Source organism: Ornithorhynchus anatinus, chromosome 17 (assembly GCF_004115215.2).
Source record: "Ornithorhynchus anatinus isolate Pmale09 chromosome 17, mOrnAna1.pri.v4, whole genome shotgun sequence".
Classification (NCBI taxonomy): domain Eukaryota; kingdom Metazoa; phylum Chordata; class Mammalia; order Monotremata; family Ornithorhynchidae; genus Ornithorhynchus; species Ornithorhynchus anatinus.
In genome coordinates this window covers 24,894,252-24,918,201 of record NC_041744.1, presented here as the reverse complement: position 1 = coordinate 24,918,201, position 23,950 = coordinate 24,894,252, and the positions used below count along the sequence as shown (strand labels likewise).

Below are 23,950 nucleotides of genomic sequence, written 5' to 3'. Positions count from 1 at the left end.
CAGTCATCCACTTTATTCAGCATTTGGAAGCTTGGTCTTAAAAGGCGGCTTTTGCTTCCAGTTCTTCAAATTGTGTTCTAATTGAGATTCCCCCAGTTTAATTTGTTTTTGACCCTGTGTTTTAAATAACCATTTTAGTTCCTTGAGTAATGAATTTTGTTTCTGATTGGACTGTGCTGCCATGATCAAATTGGCTTCCAGGTGATTTCATTTAGGATTTTGTTCCCTACCTATTCCACCAACCTTAGCAGCACACCCTCTTTTTGTTCTAGGCAACATTTCAAAAGACAGAATTACCCTGGCAAAGTGTACTGGGGTATTGAAACTTTTTTTCAAGAAGTTTAGATATACTGAGCTGATTTTCATGTTAATACAATTTAGATTTTTAGAAAAAATCCAGGACCTTGCCATACATGGACTCCAGACTTGGGGAAATCTATAGGAAGATATTCAGGGCGAGTGAATATTAGAATTAAAATGTGATCACTACCTTACATTAATTAGAGCAGCTCATCTTTAAGATGACATTGAGGTGAGAATGGTAATTGATATACAATCCCAGTTTTGTATCTCATCTCTGAAGATAAATACCTTTCCCTAAGGACATATATGTAATGTACTTAAAATCTGAGGATCTATCTTTTGACATCTAACTTCCTTCCTTTGTTTCTGCAGTCACCTCTTCCTTTCCTCATCCTCCCCCTTGTTTTCTCCTCCCCGTTTTCTGACTCAAAATCCTCAAACTCTTTCTTGTTCCTGCCTACTCTCAAAATGTTCCCCAATTTGCTGGGTACTAAACCCTTTTGGAATTTTTTTCAGCAAAAATTGCTTTGTAATCTATCAGATGTCAATTGACTATACTGATCATCAGTAGAATTGAGTTGTCATTTCATGTAATGGCACCCATGAAATCCCATGTACATGTCAGGTGCAATAAATGCTATCAACACAGATTTTCAAACATCACTCTAGATTTGCCTTATCGGGATCCATCTTTTAAGTAGAAAAAAGTTGAAGTTGTAATTGGCCCCCTGAATATGTAGCACAAGAATTTTGGTTCCCTTGCTTTAATCATGGCCAATTCCAAATCCTCCCCTTCAATCTGCAACTGGTTTTGTATATAAGGAACTACCTGGAACATTTGAAAGAGTTTTTTAGTTGTTGTTTTTTTTTGTGAAAGTACTGTTTTTAGAGAGGAAACTGAATTCTCTTGATCATATGACATGATTGTCACTTCAAAATGTGATTAGAACTGTTTATTTTATTTTACTTACAACCATTATAACCTATCTCCTGTCTACTTAGAAATCAGAAATCTACCTAGGATTTTCAGATTTAAAAGAACTGTAGACAATTGCAAAGTGAATAAGGTGCATCGTCAAGGCAATAGTCAATTCTATTAGTATTCAATAAGGTTATTATATCTGGAGTTGTGATCCTCTATGGGGTTACAATGACCAGGCTACCACAGCTATTTTGTGGTGGAACTACTGAAGCTAATATAATAACCTTTGACCCCTTAACTATTACCGCTGTTCCACACTTCTCCCATCTACTGCACCAGTTCCTTCCCCTCTCTTCCTTCATAATCACTCTGTGTCTATCACTTATTAGTATTTCTTCCCATCCTCATCTTTTCCTCCAGGTCCATTTTATCTTAATCGCCCACCAACTTTGGCCTTCTATTCACTTCATCCTCTTTTCTGGTTCCTTTAATTATTTCTAGGTTTAGTGATTTTCTAAAGTTGTTCAAATGTGGAAATAAAGGGAGACTGGAAAATGGCTTCACTGGAAATTGACTTTTTAACTTCTTCTCATTCCCCAAACACACTCCAACTCTTCGATAGGTGGACATTATTTTTCATTTAAAATTGGGGCATTAGAAAACCAGCTTAAATTTGCATATCTTTTTCTTCCCTCTCATTGAGTAGAAGAGAAAATAGAGATAGGAAGAGAGAGTCAAAGTTCCTTATCAGTTTGGGACCCCAATATTATAATCCCGCAATTCTCTGGGACCCAGTTTGAATTTGTACTGAGGATATTCCAGTTTAGATGTTTCAAGTCCGTGGGTTTAAAATGAGCTCCTGAGGTTTGGTGCAAGGCAGATTTAACAGTGTAGCCTGGACAATCTCAATCCTAAAATTTCAGCATATTCCTAAAAGTGCAAAAATCCTGAACCATCCTGATTAAACAAGGACAAATGGTCGGTCGGCTCATAAAATATTGCTAACATGAGAAGAAATAACCTGATTTTAAAGTAAACTGGCATAGTGAGTCTTATTTTAGGCCACACAGTGAGTCCCTGGCAAATGAGTTTAGAATTTAGCTGTCCTGACTGGATTTTTCTCTGTAAAAGGCAGGCTATCCTGAATCCATTTTTCACTTTTACATTTACCAACCCTTATCAATGGGATTCTTTGTCCTTTCTCGTACCAGCAGCCAAAATTTGGCCGTTCTCTAGCCAATGACTAATAGTAATAATATAACTTTGCAGAGTAAATGAACGATGTATACCCTAAGTGCCATACAAGCATTGAATAATTTAGTCCTCACAAGAGCTTGGGCAGGAAGGTGTGCCCAGCACTCAAGCTTTTTTTAGGGGAGGATTCTGCAACAGAGAGTCTGCTAAACTGCTTTGTCACATATCAGTAGGGTTGCTGAGTTAAAACTCAGAAGTATCTGTCTTAACCCCTATGATACTATCCTGTAACCCTCCCTAAATGCGCATTTGAAAAAGATCCTTATAAAATCTCACCTTTTTATTAATTCAGAGAGCTCTTTGCTCTCCACTCTTCTCCCCTCTGCCCTTAGTTCAAATTGGCGCAGTCGTACTGTATTTGCTACAGACCTAAATTTGTAGTTTCATAATCACTTAGTCTGGGAAGCAGTAGAAGGTCATACAAGTGGTATAATAAAAGGCAGTCCATGTGAATTTTGGAGGGCCTGTATTTTGCAAACTGCAGTGGAAATCTAGTCATGTTGATACTTGTGAGGACCTAAAACCAGATGCCATTAAAAATATATATATATTTCGTACCCAGCACATGGTCTGCCATGATTCTGACCAAGGTATAATTTAAGATTTAAAAATAAAAGAAGTTACAAGCTATAAAAAAGTGAAGGAGGACATAATTATGGAAGATGACCCAGAAGTGCATTCATCTTCAAATTAGAGAGAAAATAAATGGCCTTTTAAAAACTACTCCTAATTAACCCTAGACTTTCTGTAGTGTTAACATATTTATGCCGCATCTGTTGAAATGCATCATTGGACCTCTTTATAAGAAGCTGGGTTGGGGTGCTATTATGGTGAAAAGTGGAGGGAAGAGAGGTAATGCTTTATGTTGATACATTAGTTGATACTTTCTACTCTTCCTATTGTGTGAAAATGAAATTTGGTATCCTGAAAAACAGTTTGTAAATTTCAACCATTTTTTGGGTACATCAGGAACTCAAGAATAACTGGATATTATGTGTATTATTTAGATTTTCCAACTGCTGCTTAACAGATGTGAACAGTTAGTTTCAGTATGATAATTCGTATTTGTGAAGCAGCATGGCCTAGAGGAAAAAACATAGGCCTGAGAGTCAGAGGACCTGGGTTGCAATGCCAGTTCTGCCATTTGTTTGATGTTTGACCTTGGACAAGTTACTTAACTTTTCTATGTTGTAGATTTCTCAACCGAATTGGCAATGAGAATTAAATACCTGATCTCCCTCCTACTTAGACTGAGACACACAGTGTGGATACAGGGACTGTATTCAACCTGATTATCTTGTATCTATCCTAGCACTTACTATAATAATAAATATCAGTAATAATACTACTAATAATGATGATATTTAAGCCAAGAAATTATGGTTTTACTATAAAATGTTGCAAATTAAACAAATAGCACTTCTGAACCAAAGCAGATTTTAAAGTTAGTTGCTGATAATATAATTATATTAGATTAAAGCTATATTTTCCTTTGATTATTTCAGTATAGTGCATGACAATGTAATTTTCAAATCTAAAAATACAGTTCTTGTGCATGCACTGGCAGGTACATATGCAATTCCAGTTTTAGAAAATAAACTGACAAAAGATAGAGAGATGTTAAGTGGATTTCCCCTTCCATACACATTCTACATAGGCTAGTACACCTCTTATCAACTCCATCAATTTTTTCCATGATGCTTATTTCTTATTAAAATGCCTACTTTTAATTAAAGCTGCTAGTTTCAGGGCTCCTTTGTGACTCATTTTGGTATTTAACAAGAGGTGTGTCTGTATAGCATCCCACAGTATTCTCTGCTGGGAATTTTAGTTTTTGCTTGCCCTTGACCAAGACAGTTTGCAATGCTGAATGAGTTTTATTTTCTTCTTTAAAAAGTTAAATGCGTGACATCCCAGTATCGTGCCTTTACAATGGAAGGATGTTATCACAAAACAGTATTGTGTCATCTCAAATGCATGTACAAATATGCACACACACAAATGTACGTTGGATGATTGGGGCTACTCCCCTGTTTAAGCACAGGGCTTGTAGAGTTGGACAGCCGTGTTGGAAATACTGTCTCCTGGAGCCCAATAATCTGTAGGTGGCCAAGAGCTGCTGGTAGCATTATTCTAAAGCTAGAAAAAATGTAAATAGTTCTAGCCTCATTTTCAATTAAATGAAAGGGAGATTCACAGATTTTTCTTCTAATATTTAAAGAACAAGTTGTGGAGAAGCGTGGTGTAGTGGATAGAGCACAGGCTTTGGAATCAGAAGGTCATGAGTTCTAATCCTTCCTCTGCCACATCTGCTGTATGACCTTGGGCAAGTCACTTCACTATTCTGGGCCTCAGTTACCCCCTCTGTAAATTGTGGATCGAGACCATGAGCCCCACAGGGGACAGCAACTGTGTCCAACCCGATTTGCTTGTATCCACCCCAGTGCTTAGTACGGTGCCTGGCACATAGTAAGTGCTTAAAAAGATACCATCATTATTTAAAAAGTGCCATCAGGTCTGTCATAGCCATTGCAGACAAGGATATAGAGAGAGAAATTGTGTGCTCAGACAAGCTTCGTTCTTATCCTGTGTTTACCTGTTGGACATCTGTAGCCAGGGAGACCTATTTGCTCATAGAGTGCCTTACACCCTGGAAAGATGGTGGGTTGGAGAGTCAGGACTGGACTTCCTAGGCCTTATCCTTAACTGCATAACCCTGTACTCTTCGAACATTGTTTTCATGCCAAGTATTGTATTGCTTTTCTACAATTTCCATGATCAAAATGGGTGTTTCAAAATGCAGTCAGTGCAAACTATGCCACCAAGAATTCTATGGGCATCAGTTCCCTGGGAGGTTTTGGAATTCTCCAGTGAGAAGAGACTGATTGAAAAGTGTTTTTTGTATTTGAATAAGGTTAGATTGTGAGTAGGATGATGCAGTTTCAGAAAGATATGATTAGGATAAGACTTAATTCATATAGCTCATGACTAGTTCTGAAGTCTGATTTTATGGCTGGTCTACATAGCTCAAGTAAACAGGGGTGTGAACAATCTTCCAGTTGTTTTTGTCTCATGTTGAAAGCCTCAGGGATTATTCAGCCCTAGAAATGGATGAAGTTTGATCCCTTTAACCATTTCTACTTCTTCAAAGGGAAGAATTGTGATAGGTGAAGTGAGTAGAAAATATTTGCTCTCTCTTTCAAGCCATAGTCAAAATTAAAATACTCTCCCAAGTGCTTTGCACATTGTAAATGGTCAATAAGCACTTGATTAATAATAATAATAATGATTATGATGGTATTTGTTAAACACTATGTGCTAGGCACTGTACTAAGCACTGGGATGGATACAAGCAAATTGGATTAAACACTGCCCCTTGTCCCACATGGGGCTCATGGTCTCAATCCACATTTTACACATGAGGTAACTGAGGCCCAGAGAAGATGGGTGACTTGTCCATGGTCAAACAATAGACAAGCGTTAGAGCTGGGATTAGAACGCATGACCTATCTCCCAGGCCCATACTCTAACCACTATACCATATTGCTTCATTATTGGATTAATAGTTGGATACGAGATAGACTAAAATTTGCAACTGGATATGATTTTTTCAAATGAATTTGTTATAACTGACTTGTATCAACCCTAGCACTCAAGAAAAATATTTGTTTATTTTATGGCATTTGTTAAACACTGGGTCAAAGGCATTGATAACAATAAAGGTGCTTCCTTAAGACTCTCCATATTTATTTCAGTGATCCATCTTAGTTTTATTCCAAATGGTTTCATGTAGAGAATTATGCATGTACTTCCCCTTTCAAAACTAAAAGGGCTTAGTTTGTATTAGGAAGTATTTTCTGGTAATACACCTTCTTCATAATGAAGCATTCTCAATTTACAATGAATACTGCATACTTACTTTTTTTGACTTTTTGCAAGATTGTCAGAGCCTTAGGCAAAACCGGCATATGTGCATACTTTTCAGCTGAAAAAATAATTACTTGGCTGTTATCTGTTGAATAATCTTTAATATATTACATTTTGTTAGCTTTTCATTTTGTAATATAAGAGCAAAGTAATTTATAGTAAATGGAAAAAAAGAACATTTTTATGTACCTATGGCATGGACCTTTGATACTTTCTCCTGGCATTTTATTATTCAGTGATATAGTTTGAGAAATGGTGTCAGTTGTCAGACAAAATATAAATCAAACTAGTGGACAAATTACACAAGAAATTTGCTTTTATTAGGCAAGAATTGTAATTTTTTGTTGCTTTTGAAAGTACTAAAAATCCTAAGAGGTGCTAATATCGATTTATGCTGTTTTCCAGGTTTGAGCAGTTTTCTTAAGCCTTTTTTTATTTTATTTAAGAAAAGGTATTGTGAAATTTCCTGTCTAGCAGTCTCATAAACTAGTGTTTTTCTTTGTTATTCAGTAACAATAGGTAGATATTCAGTGCAATATAATTTTGGGGTTTTTTTTATCATTTTAGGTATTAATTCTGCATTAACTTGAATTAGAAATATCTTGGTAACACCTTTGTTTTCCCTCTGAGTTTCTATTTGTGCAGTTTACATTATCAATCAATCAATCAGGGATATTTATTGAGTGCCTTATCACCAAGTAGGCAAAGGGCAAGGTTGTATACTTGAAATTTCTCTACTCCTTGTTACAATAAATCCCTACCTCATGCAGTGACCTCTTTATGTGTTTCAAAAGCAAGCTTACATTTTAGGGTCTGCAGCAGTGTAGTTTTTTATTTATCATTTCATTCCATTGTGTGTGTTTGGTTTGGGGAAAAGGGAGGGCAAAAAGTGAAGAGAAAGATGCTTTGCAATCTTTTAAATTTGCTTGAGGTTTTGGACCCCAAATGCAAGTAAGATTTGGAGCCAGTGGTTACAATACCATACTGTGCACTGTAGTTCTGTAATCCATGAGACTATTTTAAAATATTGGGTTGGCGACTTAGGGAGGGAGGCAGGGGAAAGTATGCCCCCCCACATAAACACACATATATTCAAAACACTTATAATTATACCCCACACACAGAGCTTTTGTGGGGGGGAGTCTTTTATTAATATAATAGAAGCCATCTGTATATTTTAATGGAAAAAAGCTAACCCTCATCTCTCTGGAGTTCTGGAATTTATAGTAATGAAATAAAAATCCCCAGCTTCATTATTAGTTTCCCACTTTCCAAATGGATTGCACTATCTTTCCACTACCTGAACTGGCTACTTTGGGGTCAGGTTTTACCCAAAATTGTTACTAATTTGTTGCTTAAATCTCTTTTTTACCTTTTACATATTAACATATTTACTAAATGTGAGGAGTCTCTTTATGGTTTTTTAATTTTTGATTACCCACATTATTTTCTTCATTTTTTTTGGTTTACTCTTTTTGTTTCTAGAAAATACTTAACAGCAACTCAGACTGTAGTACTCTTCTGTGGAAAATTTGTTCAATTCCAACTTAGCTGAGCAGGCCTCCTCGTATGTACTATGTACAGTTGTCAAGCCTAGAGTTTTATTGCTGTGTACCAGTTTGGGAATTAATTAAGCTTGGAGAATAAGAAGAATGTATCTTCTGTAAATATTTTTTATCCAGAAAATAAATTGTAACCCTAATTTGGCCAAATCACTGTAAACATCTCTCAGTCTTCCCTGACATTGAACTTGGATCTGAGAACACAATGAATTCTTCATTTAATTCCTTTTTAAAATCCTCCACACTTTAAACTTGATTAATGTCAGTTTACTACAAGAAATGCACAACCAAAATTACCATACACACATTATCAGTTGGTTTTGGTATGAAATTAAATTTCCTCCTAATTTATTATTCTTGTAGTTTATACGATCCACCAATATTCTAATTTGAGGTCAAGCAATTATGCGGGTCTTCATCTGGGTGTTAGAAATACGACTCTGATCAGTTTGTCCCATTAGGCATATGGGAAGTGGAAGATTGCAAACCTTGATTAGCAGAAAGGAAAATGCAGGTTAAATATTAGCAAAAATGTTTTCTTAGAAAAGTGAGACACTGGAACAAATGCTGAGTTGGGAGTGTGGTAAAATTGCCATTATAAGATATTCTTGAAGCTGGAACAACCTAGATGTGCCGGACACTGAATCGTGCATCACCACAGCTTTTTGCAATGCCTCATCATAGCATCCATGCTGGGCTAGGCCAGGGGCTTGGGTACATAGATCACTATTAAAGAAAGTGATTTACTCTTGTTTCCTTTCAGTATTACGCGATGATTTCAGACAAAACCCTGCAGATGTAATGGTGGCTGTAGGAGAACCCGCCGTGATGGAATGCCAACCGCCACGAGGCCATCCAGAACCCACTATTTCGTGGAAGAAGGATGGATCATCACTGGATGATAAAGATGAAAGGATTACGGTTAGTATGGAATTCACAGTGAGGACTATGCCTCAACTTAGAAGGAGAGATCCTTAGTCCATAAACAAAGAGTAAAAATGTCTTCAGGACATTATGAATCTATTTATTCAAGAGGTTCTTCTTCATTTTCCTTTTTTTTTTGGGGGGGGGGGGAACATGTAGACCCCAAAATAAGCAAATGAGCATACACTATTGGGTTTGGGTGGGGGTGATGAAAATTATACTTCTTGTTTGTACTTCTTGGATTGATTACACACTAATCAATTTTGGGCACAGTGTGGCCATATGTCAAATTAAATATTTGCAAGGAATTACCCTGTCCCAAATTCTCTTTATGATGGGTTTTTTTTTAACCCTTTTTGGATAATTCGTAAGTAATGCTTCCTTTTTCAGAAGGCACTCCTCTCCTAAAACCTGTAAACTTATTGGAGGTTGCTCAGGAAGTTATTCATATTTACACTGACTTTAAAATTTTTATCGTCGCTTAAGAGAAGCAGTGGGGCTTAGTCGAAGGAGCACAGGTTTGGGAGTCAGCGGTCAGGGGTTCTAATCCCAGCTCCACCATTTATCAGCTGTGTGAATTTGGGCAAGTCACTTGCAAGGAGCAGCAGAGTAGGGGGACACAGCCATTGCTCCCTACCTTTTGATTGCCATGTGCTTCTTCACACGTTGTTGACTATGGATAACACTGAATCAAGAAGTGAGGAGGAAAGGGAAGAATTTGACAGTGATATTTTGCATGTTCTTCTTAGCTTAATATTTTCATTTCACTGTTGAGATGCTAATTGTAATTCATACAAGGTAATGACTTATCTTTCTAATGGAAGCTGTATTCACAGTAAGTAAGCCTCCTCACACTTTTGATCTGTAGTCAAATATCACTGTTATTATTATTATTGTTTTTGATTTTAAAATGATTACTATATGACAAGTAGTGTTCTAAGCATTGGGTAGATACCAGTTAATCAGATCAAATACTGTCCCTATCCCACTTGGAGCTCACACTCTAAGTAGGAGGGAAAACAGATATTGAATCCCATTTTACATATGAGGAAACTGAGGCATAAAAAGTTTAAATGACTTGCCCAAGGTCACACAGCAGGACACTGGCAGATCCCAGATAGGAAACCCAGTTCCTCTGACAACCAGGTGTTTGCTCTTTCCACTAGACCGCACTGCTTTTCCAGATGAGTAAATCATGTAGACCTTATGTAAAGCAAAATTATCCAAATCTGCACCTACAGTCATGCAATGTATATCATTTAAAAGTATGTTAGCCTGTTGTGTGCATAAAATTTGTTATGATGATATGGTATCCTATGGATGGAAAATGTGCGGAGAGTGGTTAATAGCAGGGAAGCAGCATAGCCTTGTAAATAGAGTCTGGGATTGGGAGTCAGAGGGTCCTGGGTTCTAATCCCAGCCCTGCCACGTGTCTGCTGTATCATCTTGGGCAAGTCATTTCCCTTTTCTGTGCCTCAGTTACCTCATCTGTAAAATGGGGATTAAGACTGTGAGTCCAGTGTGGGTAGGGACTGTGTCCAGCCCAATTACCTTGTATAGTATAGTACCTGGCACATAGTAAGTGCTTAACAAATACCATAATTATTATTGTTATTATTATTATTTGGATACCCAAGCAGCAGCTGTTTGGCACTCATTCATTCAATAGTATTTACTGAACGCTTACTATGTGCAGAGCACTGTACTAAGCGCTTGGGATGAACAAGTCGGCAACAGATAGAGACGGTCCCTGCCGTTTGACGGGCTTACAGTCTAATCGGGGGAGATGGACAGACAAGAACAATGGCAATAAATAGAGTCAAGGGGAAGAACATCTCGTAAAAACAATGGCAATTAAATAGAATCGAGGCTATGTACAATTCATTAACAAAATAAATAGGGTAACGGAAATATATACAGTTGAGCGGACGAGTACAGTGCTGTGGGGATGGGAAGGGAGAGGTGGAGGAGCAGAGGGAAAAGGGGAAAAAGGGGGTTTAGCTGCGGAGAGGTAAAGGGGGGGTGGCAGAGGGAGTAGAGGGAGAAGAGGAGCTCAGTCTGGGAAGGCCTCTTGGAGGAGGTGAGTTTTAAGTAGGGTTTTGAAGAGGGGAAGAGAATCAGTTTGGCGGAGGTGAGGAGGGAGGGCGTTCCGGGACCGCGGGAGGACGTGGCCCAGGGGTCGACGGCGGGATAGGCGAGACCGAGGGACGGTGAGGAGGTGGGCGGCAGAGGAGCGGAGCGTGCGGGGTGGGTGATAGAAAGAGAGAAGGGAGGAGAGGTAGGAAGGGGCAAGGTGATGTAGAGCCTCGAAGCCTAGAGTGAGGAGTTTTTGTTTGGAGCGGAGGTTGATAGGCAACCACTGGAGTTGTTTAAGAAGGGGAGTGACATGCCCAGATCGTTTCTGCAGGAAGATGAGCCGGGCAGCGGAGTGAAGAATAGACTGGAGCGGGGCGAGAGAGGAGGAAGGGAGGTCAGAGAGAAGGCTGACACAGTAGTCTAGCCGGGATATAACGAGAGCCCGTAGCAGTAAGGTAGCCGTTTGGGTGGAGAGGAAAGGGCGGATCTTGGCGATATTGTAGAGGTGAAACCGGCAGGTCTTGGTAACGGATAGGATGTGTGGGTTGAACGAGAGAGACGAGTCAAGGATGACACCGAGATTGCGGGCCTGAGAGACGGGAAGGATAGTCGTGCCATCCACGGTGATAGAGAAGTCTGGGAGAGGACCGGGTTTGGGAGGGAAGATGAGGAGCTCAGTCTTGCACTGAAAGGAGGTATAAACAAGCCGGAAGGCAGAATGTGGTGAAGGAATATCTCAAACAAGAAACAAAAAAATATCTCAAACAAGATAACAATGCAGAGGCCTTTGTCCCATCCATCTTGATGGGAATCAGCCCAGAGAGGGTTTGCTCTCCGTGAGCGATACTGTCATATCTATATATGAGAGGCAGGTCTCCAAAATGGAAGCAAGTCCTGTATAGGATAAGAAGGGGATTGCAGCAAAAATCTCTTTATAGGCAAACAATGTGGAATGAAGTGTCAGTCACTCATCAGTCTTTTATGCCCTGCTCACACATAGTTATCATCTCACTGCCAGTAGTTTCATCTTTGAAAGTCCAAGAGAGATGTAGACGTAATGCTGCCAAGATGATAAATCAGAGATGTTTCCTAATGATAGGAGTGGTAACATCTGAAATGGTACTATTTTTTAAGGCTACCTGTGGTGGTGTGTAAAGTTGAGCTGAAAGGAAATATTGGAGTTGTGATACACATTTACATACAAAAGAAATGCACATATTATAAATCAATCCTCCTCGTTTGAAATTACTTCTTTCAGGCCATCATTCTTCCTTTAGAAAACCAAGTTTTGGTTTATAGTATGGTGATTCTGAAAAAAAAAAATGACATTTTGAGTAAAGTGGTTCTTCTAATTTTCAGATAATTTAAAAATGAATCCTCTTGAAGTAAATAGATCTCTCAAAGAATTTTAGTTTTTCTAGCTTTGCTCTCAAATGCTCACCCTAATTTCTTCCGTTATTATGATGCGTGCATTTTTTTTATATTTCCCAATGAGGTGAATGAAGATGAACAGGAAATTAAAGTACATTAAATCATTATAAAGAGAATTTTCAATTTGTCAATGCATTTCTGCAGTTTTTTTGTTGAAGGAATTTCTAGTATTTTTTTTTAATGAGTGCCTTTTCTTTCTTAAACTTTTAATGCTCATCTCCCACCTGGGTGAACAAAAACTCACCCAATACAAAGAAAAATATGTCATTCATTTGCAACTGCGTCTGTACTTTCTGATGATTTTAAATTTAGGCTACTTCTAGACTTCGAGCTGTTATAGTCTGTTGTAACCACTATATTACAAATCTTGCCTCTTTAGAAGGCACTCTTCCATTGTCTTACCTGACAGAAGAATTTCTTATATTGTCTCTTCAAATAGGAGGATTTGATCATGATCTTTGGATAACTTGCCTCAGTGGTTCCTTTCTTTTGAAATGAGGGTTTACATTGAAGAGGGAAAATGAACGTAGCTTAAGCAGCAAACTTGAGTGAATAAATCTGCCATATTTCTTTGCATTGCTTTAAATAGCATTATTAATAATGTAGAATTTCTCAACAGACAAAAAACAGAAATCACATTGTAACGTACTTCTCCATTCAAGTATAGCTGTAGAGGACCTTTGCAAATAGGTTGATGTTCATACTTAGTAGTACAGCTTTACAGTTTTGAAGGAAAAATTTATATTTCCTTTGTAGTGACTATGAAATAAGAATGAAAATGGGGCTTCAGAGGCAGCATGAGAAAGTGTAGGAGCATGAAAGAAAGCTTGTATAAACTCATGCAGCAATTCATTTCTGTCCAGGTTTAGATATAAGGAAAAAAAGAAAGAATATAGCCAACTGAGAGAATATAAAGAGTTTAGAGATGAAAATAACACATCAAGCTGCTTAGAATTCTAGCCATTAGAATTTTTGAATCTCCCGGATTTATAGTTCTCTTTCATCATTTAATTGAAGTTAGAGTTATCCTATCCTTCCATGTACTATAAAACAGCCAAAGCATAGGGACTTGAATATCATTTGGGAAAATCTGAAAATTTGTCTGTGTTATATTGAATTCTAGGTAACCTTAAAAGAAAGTTGATCAACCCAAAACAATTTCTGTTTAACCCTTTCTTTAAAACTTCTAATCAAAGTGTCATTTCCATTCCACCTGGGATGTCCAGTTGCTACCTTGTTACATCTTGTGAATGAATAATAAGACTACAAAACAGCCAAATCAGGCCTGAGGGCCCACAGGTTAGACCACATGCCAGGGCCAGGCACTAACGTGACAAGGGAATAATCACTGTAGCATAATATGAAAGAATTATGAAGTGTTCTCCAGGCATCCAGATGGGTTTGATCAATAGAATTCATTTTGAGGAGGAGTATTTTGGGTGAACAGTCCATTTCTGCTGTAATGCACTGGTTCCATTCTTAAAGAACCTCCTCTTATGGGAAAAATCACACTACAGTAACTATGTATTCAATGGGAGTTAGTAAGTTAGGACAGAGATGTTTAAAGATACCGTTAGGACATATCTTTTCTGAAACAATTCTATTACTGTCATGTCCACTGCAATCAGAATGCTTACAACCTTGCCACTCATTCTTATTTTACATTACTATAAAGTTACAATATTACAAAGAAATGCAGAGTACCATCAGCACAGTAATGGAAGCCTGAGGCAGAAGCCAGGAAGTATAACAGCATCATCCCTTGCCCTGCGCTGTGAACCTGCACACCACCACTATAACCAAATTGTTAAATACAAATGCATTTAGGAGCCCCAATAACTCCCCAAATAAAAGGCGCACAAGAACTTCCTCCCCAAATTTCACAAAACTGCATGTTCCTTGCCCTGAATTTGTGGCAGTATAGCTACTATGTTGAGAAGAGTCCATGAGTTGAAGTAACACTGCAAATGAAAAAGAGGCTGAACTGAAATTTGAATGGAATGTAAAAAATCTTTCCAATGCTCACAGCTTTTTACTATTCACTTACACCCCTCCTGGGTTGTGGGTTGTTAATGAAGCATTTTACTAGGTGTGGTTCTGGGGTAGGAACATAGATAGTTAAATGTTGTCTTTCCTTATTGTAGAGAAAATATCCCAGATTGTTTTCCATAATGAATTGACGGCATCCTCATTTTTCACCCACTTCTATTTTTATTTGGTTTGTTTTGTGTTACGTGTCAGGAGATAATAGAGCAGGGGTTATTTGTTTTGCCTTTTTACCTCAAATAAAGTGAAGAAAATAGCTTGCACAAATTGAAAAAGATCACAATTTCTAGAGAAGGAAAAATGTTGTGCCATGAAAACATTACCTCATTAGATGTCCCCCTAAGAAGCAAATATTAAGACACATTAGGCCGAGATGATTTAATGGGGGGGGTGGTTTGCATAGTATACAAAAGCTAAATCATTAAGCTGTTGGTACTGACTTTTCATCATGAACCACACAGCAAATGAAGAGGAGCTGCTTGTAGCTCGTGAACTGATGTTTGGCATTTGCCATTTAACACTGGGGTACGTTCGGGTATTAAAATTCCAAAATGGTTCATGTCTGGTACTTATTAGATGGTTTGATAGAGAGTAGGTGATTACCTCTTCTGGCAGAAATTAGGATCTTGTACTGAAGCTGTCCATCAACCATACCCTGCCTATTTCTGCAGGTAACGGAAAATAGATACGGTCTATGAAGTGCTCACATACAAGGGCTAGGAAAATATCCTCTATCATCATGGGCACCTGAATTTGATCTCTAATACTACAGGTATGAAAATGTAACTCCGCCATCACTTCTCTTTGCCGTCTCATTGGGAATGATGATCCTTTGTGTATGGCAGAGTGGTCAATTGCCAGATCCTATAACTACAAGTCAGACAACATGCGTGCTACTAATTGTAGAAATGCATGCATCAGCGTTTCTGTTGCACTCATTCCGGATGCTATTGACAACATCATCTGTGCATGCTGAGCATAGTGGATTTGTCTTTACTAAATACTAAGTAAAGATAAAAGGAAATGACATGGAAAAAATAATGACAAGAGAAAATACTTTAAAGTTGTTTGGCGTGGTGTTTGTATTAGGCAAAAAATGCATTGGTTGATCTTTGGAATTAACAAAAGAAAGTGGGCTTCAGTTTAAGGAGTTAAGCTCTTTCCAGGCTTAGTTGTGAAATCTCAAGGTTTTTTTTAAAAAAATTCTTTATAAAACCTCATGCCTGTCATTTATCCTGAATCATTTTCATTTGAGTATTTAAAAGGAGAGCTTGAAAAGCCTTTCATTTTTTCATGTTTGAGGTTCTGAATAATGTCCATTTTTCATTCTCTTTGTGTGTGACTGCCTTGTGACATAAGCATATTTGAATGACTTGTATTTTTATCTGGAATACATTGTAGCTTGAAATCTCTATTCCTGTTTCTACCTGACCTCTAAGAAGCACATCACACGCTCTCTGAGCCTTGAAATATTTTTTTTAATTTTTTTTTGGTAATACACTGAAGTTGTTTTGAATATGAAAATTGTGTCTCTCTTCTCCTTTTCTGCTATGGACTGGAACACAACAGCAGAAACACATTTTGTTGTTTCATTAGTCTTTATCACTCGCAAGTTTGGAAAGCATTCAGAGCATCAGTGAGCTCTAGAAGAAAGAACCCATGCACCTAATAGTTCTTCCAAAGGGGGTCACTTTCATGCCCCACCCCCAAGATGCTAAAACCAAGATTGAGAAATAAAAAGCTTTATGGTTTGAAGTAGAAGAAAATAAGTTTCATCTATACCAGGTCTTTTATGAGACAAACTAAGGTTTGGGGAGACTTACCAAAGGGCAGGCAGAAGGTTGCTGCAACAGCAGATTAACACTCCACACACTAAGGGACTAGGTTCCTGGAAGTGCTATAAATTACCAGAATATTATGGTTTCTCAACTGTTTATTTTTCCTCTCCAGCTTCCTGGGAATCTTTGTAGGTTTTTCACCCCCATCTAGGTTCATTCTTATGGCAGAAAATCCTGGCTTGCATTCATTCCAAATCCTATATGTGACCTCCAGATCCTCATAAAATGTAGTGTTCTGCCTGGGTCTGGCCAATAGTTCTTTTTCTAATCTCTCGATTTCCAAATAGTTCCTTCCATTCTGTCTGGTTTCTCTGTTTTCACTTTTCTTCATGCTCTCTTGCAGTGTTTCTGTGCTGTCCTCCCTATTGCAAGTAAGCCAGTTTTCCCCATTAAATGAAGTTGTTTCATCTGTCTGAAGTCATGGTTTGTTGTGGGAGTCTAGAGGAGAACAGTTTGAGAGTTTAGAACCAGAAATATGTGTACTTCCCTTCCCAGCTTTTCTTTCCAACTTCAAAAAGTGGAACACTTTTCAAACATATTCATTGGTTCCAGATTTTGTTTAATTGTTTCTTTAAGGTCACACTCAATTATGGAACTCTTAAATCCCAGAATGAGGGCAAGAACTATGATTCTCGGCTCTCTTTTGGTACCCAAAGAGTACTTTTGCTGAAGGTAATGGTGATTATGGCCCTGCAGCACAAAGAGGATGACCTTATTTCTTTTTGCTGAAAAATCGAGGAATCAGAGGCCTCTCCCAAACTACAGTTTATTTCACTTCCCTCTCAGTGAGGCACAGTGATGGAGAAGGTTTAGGGTTAAGCCATCTGAGTACCTTATTTCCCTATTAAACCTCAACACTACAGAAACTTTTCTGCTTTGCTCAGCACATACAAGACATTCAATAAATTCTACTAGTGATCATTGGACTCCCAAACAGAATACTCTTAGTGCTCTGTGAACAGCAAGCAATAGAAACCAGTCTTTAATCTATTTTACATTTCACCTGCCCACTTCCAGGCACACTCTGCATTAGATCCAAAGGGCTCTCTTATTGATATCCACATTAATCTCTGTGGTTATACAGGTGCCCATGTATGAATTAAGCATTGTAGTAGTGAATACACTCTGACTTGAATCAGATTTTCAGAGTGGTACAGTTGCACCTTGGATATGAATTAGAAACTTTGGAAGTTGAATTAACCCTTTCAGGCCACAAGGGTATCATTAATATCTTGAGAATATGGCTACGTGATTCAGGGAAGTTGACACAAGCAACAAAAGTAATAAGAATTTTTATTTCCTTTAACTGAAATATAGGTAATTTGGTATATTTTTTGGTGGTTTTTCTGTAGTTTTACTCTCCTTACACTGATAACGTGGCATGATCCAGTTTGACCAGAAAAACATTAAAAACTCAAATGACCTTTCTGGTTGTCTTTAGCAGTCAGATGAGTTCACTTGGCTAGAACATAATTGCATTAAATGAAGAAAAATGGCACTTTGAGTTGCAGGTTACCATTAACTTCTCAAACTTCTGTGGAACGTTTAGTGCTTGACCCTAACAAATACCTACCCAAAGAAGTATTCTTTATTCATTTTCTTTTACATTGTCTATTCTAGTCTCATTTAAAAGAATGATACCACTGTCATAAAATAGCCATTTTTTTAAAAAAATCAGCAAATAGCATATTAGCTAGGAAGATATTATTTTTGGCATTGGCAAAAGTTAGGGAAGCTTTATTAAATGAAAGTTGACCTGTGAAAATGAAATATAAAGATCCCCAAGTTGATTTAGGTCATACTTTCCGCTAATGCCAAACTGAAAAAGTTATCATCATTTTATGACAGATGGGATAATAAGAAATCCTGTATATTCAAGAATGAAAGCTAGTTTATTGTAGCAGATGATTAATTGACTAGGGATTGTAAATGATTCAGTAAGTGACCATATGAAGAGATTGGGCCAAGCGAGTCTCTATGTGAAAGTTATGTGGCACTGCCAAGAGTTTAAATTTACAAGTTTTTTTTTCCCATTACTGTATTGCTCAGACATTCAATGTTGATTAGAGATTAAAGTGTTTTTGTTTTGGGCTTTGCACATAGTCATGCCTCCTTTTGTGTAAGACCAGGCAAGCTGTCTCTTCCAAAAGGATATTGAGAAACAAAATGAGATTGATAGATTTTTGGGGAAGTGAAATTCAAACATACCAGTGCTCGTCAATCAAATTTTTCCTTGAATGTTTTGCTTGTGAAGGAGAGGGCATTAAATGAAGGGGAATGTCCACACACATTTTGTTTGCTTCTATTTTAAGAAGCTGGAATGCAGAATAGGAATAGTTGAAGACCAGAGGGAAGTTAGAGAACCCTTTAGAACTTTTTTTATTGATTGTGGCTGTCCTACAGAAAGGAGGAGCTCTCTTATCTGTAAATTCTGCATTCACTGTTCTTTCTAAAGAAACTACAAGTTTGCATATGATGGCAAATTCAGCATTTTCAAAAAGTTGAATTTATTGTTCTGCTTTTTTTCCAAAGATTTTAGCTTTTTCATCATTTGATTCTTGCAGTTTGGAATACTAGTGTTCTTTGAATCACCAGCAAATTCTCTAGTCCTTTGCAGTCCTTCTGCACAGCAGATTTCCTGAAAAGAGTTCTTTAAATGGTCCAAAAATGAATTCCATCCAGAGTTGAGCTAGAGCACAGCCTCTCCAGATCTCAGGGCACCACTTCCAGCTGGAATTCTGCCAAAAAACGAAATCCTCAGTACCAAAGAATGATACTGACTGACAAGTGGCTGGATAGCATCCAGAATTCCCTTGCAAGGACAGATGGAAAACAAAGCAGAGAATGATTCTCAAATTACACATTTGGGAAATTTGGGTAACCAGTCTGAAGAGCTCTGCTTTATAGCTCAAAGTCATTATCAGTTAAGTAAGGAAAGATACTGGAGCACTGAAAAATAAATACAGATGGCTAAAGGATAAATCTAGATTGAGATTCAGATTAACGTAATTTCATCAGACTATTGAAAGCAGACGTATTTTCCACTCCATTTTATATTAACCCTGCAAGGGTCGCCAAGCAGTTGAGTATCTTCAGTTTTCATCAACTGTGATTTATCTGATAGGCCCATTAAATCTACTTAGGGAGGAAATAAAACAATTCATTGATCACTAGATTTTTAGTATTGACCTGAGTATTTTGTTCAATTGATTATTAAAGTAGAAGCCAAATTAAACATTTGATTGCCTCAAATATTCAAGATTGTAGTCTATGACATTCAGTGTCCGACTCTATTATCTTCAGATGAGACATTTCTAAAAAGAAAGTAGACTTAGAGCAATATTTATAGGACACGTGATCAATTGGGGGAAAAGAATTCTTATATAATAATGTTGGTATTTGTTAAGCGCTTACTATGTGCAGAGCACTGTTCTAAGCGCTGGGATAAACACAGGGGAATCAGGTTGTCCCACGTGGGGCTCACAGTCTTAATCCCCATTTTACAGATGAGGGAACTGAGGCACAGAGAAGTTAAGTGACTTGCCCACAGTCACACAGCTGACAAGTGGCAGAGCTGGGATTCGAACTCATGAGCCCTGACTCCAAAGCCCATGCTCTTTCCACTGCGCCACGCTGCTTCTTATATGAGAACAGTGCACTATTAGAGGGTTTTGAAGCCAACAGCGGTGGGTTTTTTGACTGCTATGGGTTAACAAAAGTCTAACTTGCAGATAAGTTCCAGTTTTCCATTGGTAATATCAAAGTATGGAAGATAGAATTTTAGCCCTTGGAGGACTAAACTGAAAAAAAAGTTTCTCACAGTGTTATACCCTCACTTTATTTTTTTTTATGTATGTTTAAATGCTTTTTGAGTTCATTTTTATAAGGAAGAGTTCTGTGAAATCCATTTTACCATTGAATCCCATTGATTCCATTGAATTTTAAACTCCTTTTCTATCTTCCTTTTCATCTCTCCCCCTTTTCAAATAGACTATTTTTAATCATTTATAATATATGAATAGACTCTCCTTTTTAGGAGCACTAGGTAGTCATCCATTCTGTTTGCATTTTCATTTAGCGACATTCTCTTAAAATATTTCCCAGTTTTATCTGAAGTTTCCATTCTCCTCTGATCCAGGGCCTAGTTCTGCATTTCTTTTATTTAAATATTAATTATCTCAAAAGAGCTCATTCAATAGGCAACAGCTGACCACTCACTTTTATCTTTTTACAACTGAGAGATTTCAGTATGACACAATCTTAAGTTTATAAGAAATTCTGCAGGATTCTAACAAAATTACTACCAGATGGTGATGGCTCTTATTCTTGACGTGTACAAATGTAGGTGGATGAAGTTTTATAAGCCCATTGTGTCAGAAATCTGGATGGTTTTAAGTAGACAATTTTTCATGCTTTAAGGTTTTGTGGTGCTGTTCTGTTCTCTCACCTCACCCTAATATTGCTGCTTTGAAGGTAGTGGAAAAATATTTCCTTGATACATAAAGTAAAAGATCCCTTAAACTGCGCCTTTGGAAGAATTTGTATTTTTACTATTTTTATTCTGGGTAATGCCATTCTGTTTTCAATTGGATAATACCTATGAAGAAGATCAGGTCGCATACATTATTTTAGTGCCTGCCTCATCCACTAAATTGTCATATTTTTTTGAGTGCTAGGATTTTGTCTACTAACTCTATTGTTTTCTCCCAAGTACTTAATACAATGTTGGGCACAAAGGAAACACTCAGTAAATACTATTGATTGATACATACAGTCCATTAACCCAATTCCCCAAGCAAGTGGGCTGTTATATCCATTGGTCATATTTATTGAGCACTTACTGTGTGCAGAGCACTATACCAAGTGCCTGGGAGAGTACAATACAACAATAAACGGGCACATTTCCTGCCCACAATGAGCTTATAGTTGGGGGGAAGGTGTGGAGGAGAAACAGACAGTAATATAAACAAATATAAATTACAGATATGTACAGAAGTACTGTGAGGCTAGGATGGGAGATAAAGAGAGCAAGTCAGGATGACGCAGAAGACATTGGGAGAAGATGAAAGGGGTGGTTAGTCAGAGAAGACCTCTTGGAGGAGATGTGCCTTCAATAAGGCTTTGAAGTGGAGGAGAATACTTGTTTGGTGACTTGGAAGAGGGAGGCATTCCAGGCCAGATACAAGGCATGGGTGAGGGGTCGATGGTGAGATAGATGAGATTGAGGCACATTGAGAAGGTTAGCATTAGAGGAGCCAAGTGTGCAGGCTGGGTTATAGTAGGAGAAGAGCAACATGAAGTAAGAGGGTGCAAGGTGATAGACTGTTTAAAGCCAATAAACCTACCAAAGTACACAATGCCCTTTTGCCTAGGAAGGTTTTTCCTCCTGCCCCCACTCAGTACTTCAGTCCAGACCATTATAACATATTTAGTTCAGACTACAGAGTTCCTGGGTGGCCTAAGGGAGTAGAGGAACTGGGTATGTTCTCATTTGATAATTCTTCCTTAAACCTTTTGGACATGACTACATCCCCTCTGGGTTGCATACAGACATACTTGAACTTGGCATATATATGCGCTTTCCTGCCAGAGTGGGCTGCTGATGGTATTAGAGTTAAAGGAAGGAGACTTTTCTGTCATCTTTACCCACGAAGGTGTACTTTTTCCATATCAATCAATCAATCTGTGATATTTATTGAGTGCTCTCTGCAAGCAAAGCATTGAATTCAGAAGAATACTGTACAACAGAGTTGGTAGACAGATCCCAGTCCACAAGGAACATACAGTCTTGAGGGGGAAACAAACATTAACATAATGGTGGTGGGGAGTGGGGTGAGTTTCAAGTATTTAAGGATAACAGCTCCAAGTGCAAGGCATAATAATGTTGGTATTTGTTAAGCGCTTACTATGTGCCAAGCACTGTTCTAAGCGCTGGGGTAGACACAGGGGAATCAGGTTGTCCCACATGGGGCTCACAGTCTTAATCCCCATTTTACAGATGAGGGAACTGAGGCACAGAGAAGTTAAGTGACTTGCCCACAGTCACACAGCCGACAAGTGGCAGAGCTGGGATTCGAACTCATGAGCCCTGACTCCAAAGCCCACGCTCTTTCCACTGAGCCACGCTGCTTCTCCAGGCTGCTTCTCCAGGCAGCTCAGGCATCTCAGGACGGTGGTCAAATTAGGGGAAATGAAGGCTTAGTCAGGGCAGGCCTCTTGGAGGAGATGGGATTTAAACTGGGCTTTGGAGGTGGGGAAAGTGGTGGACTGTTAGGAAGGGAGAGGGAGTCCCAGGACAGAAGGAGGATGTGGGTAAGGAGTTGGTAGCAAGACACAAGAGATCAAAGTGAATAGAATGGCACTAGATGAGTAAAGCATCTATGTGGGGTTGTAATAGATCACCTATGTCTGGGTAGAGAGAAGAGCTGATTGAATGCCTTGAAGCTGATGATAAGGTGTTTCTGTGTGATGCAAAAGTAGATGAGCAATCACTGGAGGCGTTTGAGGAATGGGGAGTTGGGAACTGATCAGTGTTTGAGAAAATGAGCCAAGCAACAGAGTGAAGTATGGACTGGAGAGGGGAGAGACAAGATAAGGAGGTTAGCGACGATGCTGATGCTGAAGCCTCACTCTAGGCTTCAAGACTCCACAGCACCTTGCCCCTTCCTATCTCTCCTCCCTTCTCTCTTTCTACTGCCCACCCCGCACGCTCCGCTCCTCTGCCGCCCACCTCCTCACCGTCCCTCGGTCTCGCCTATCCCGCCATTGACCCCTGGGCCATGTCCTCCCGCGGTCCTGGAATGCCCTCCCTCCTCACCTCCTCCAAACTAATTCTCTTCCCCTCTTCAAAACCCTACTTAAAACTCACCTCCTCCAAGAGGCCTTCCCAGACTGAGCTCCCCTTCTCCCTCTACTCCCTCTACCGCCCCCCCTTCACCTCTCCGCAGCTTAACCCTCTTTTCCCCCCATTTCCCTCTGCTCCTCCCCCCTCCCTTCCCATGGCCTCAGCACTGTACTCATCTGCTCAACTGTATATATTTTCATTACCCTATTCATTTTGTTAATGAAATGTAAATCGCCTTGATTCTATTTAGTTGCCATTGTTTTTACGAGATGTTCTTCCCCTCGACTCTATTTATTGCCATTGTTCTTGTCTGTCTGTCTCCCCCGATTAGACTGTAAGCCTGTCAAATGGCAGGAACTGTCTCTATCTGTTGCCGACTTGTTCATTCCAAGCGCTTAGTACAGTGCTCGGCACATAGTAAGCACTCAATAAATACTATTGAATGAATGAATGAATGAAGTAAAGGTGGGATATGATGAATGTTTGTATTAGTGGGGTATCAATATGGATAGAGAGAGAAAGAATCAGCCTAAAATAAGCCCATTCATTGAATTAGTGCTTCAGTTGATTTCAAATTCCGTTATATTTTCAACAAGTGATATCTCCTTTATGCTGCCATATTTTTAGATGCTGTGCTTAATAACCAAGACTATAGAGAATTTGCATGTTAGTTTCTAATAATTTATATTCGCATTGTAGGCAAATTACATGTTTGATTTGCTTTGGCATTTGCATTTTTGAAATACAGGTTTTAAGTATTAAGCCTCTAAATGTAAATTCTGAAAGAAAGCCTCCTGCAGATTTTTCTTTATAAAAGGTTATT

At 38.5% G+C, this 23,950-nt stretch overlaps 1 protein-coding gene across 8 annotated transcripts in view; it reads left to right on the top strand.

Annotated features, from left to right (window-relative positions):
• The window catches only part of ROBO1 (roundabout guidance receptor 1), a 797,263-nt gene that overhangs the window by 672,583 nt on the left and 100,730 nt on the right, over nt 1-23,950 (top strand). For all 8 annotated transcript variants that reach the window (XM_039914411.1, XM_039914413.1, XM_039914415.1 and 5 more), the window contains one exon: nt 8,732-8,889. In XM_039914411.1, the coding sequence (XP_039770345.1) occupies nt 8,732-8,889 (158 nt within the window). The remainder of the gene's footprint in view (nt 1-8,731; nt 8,890-23,950) is intronic.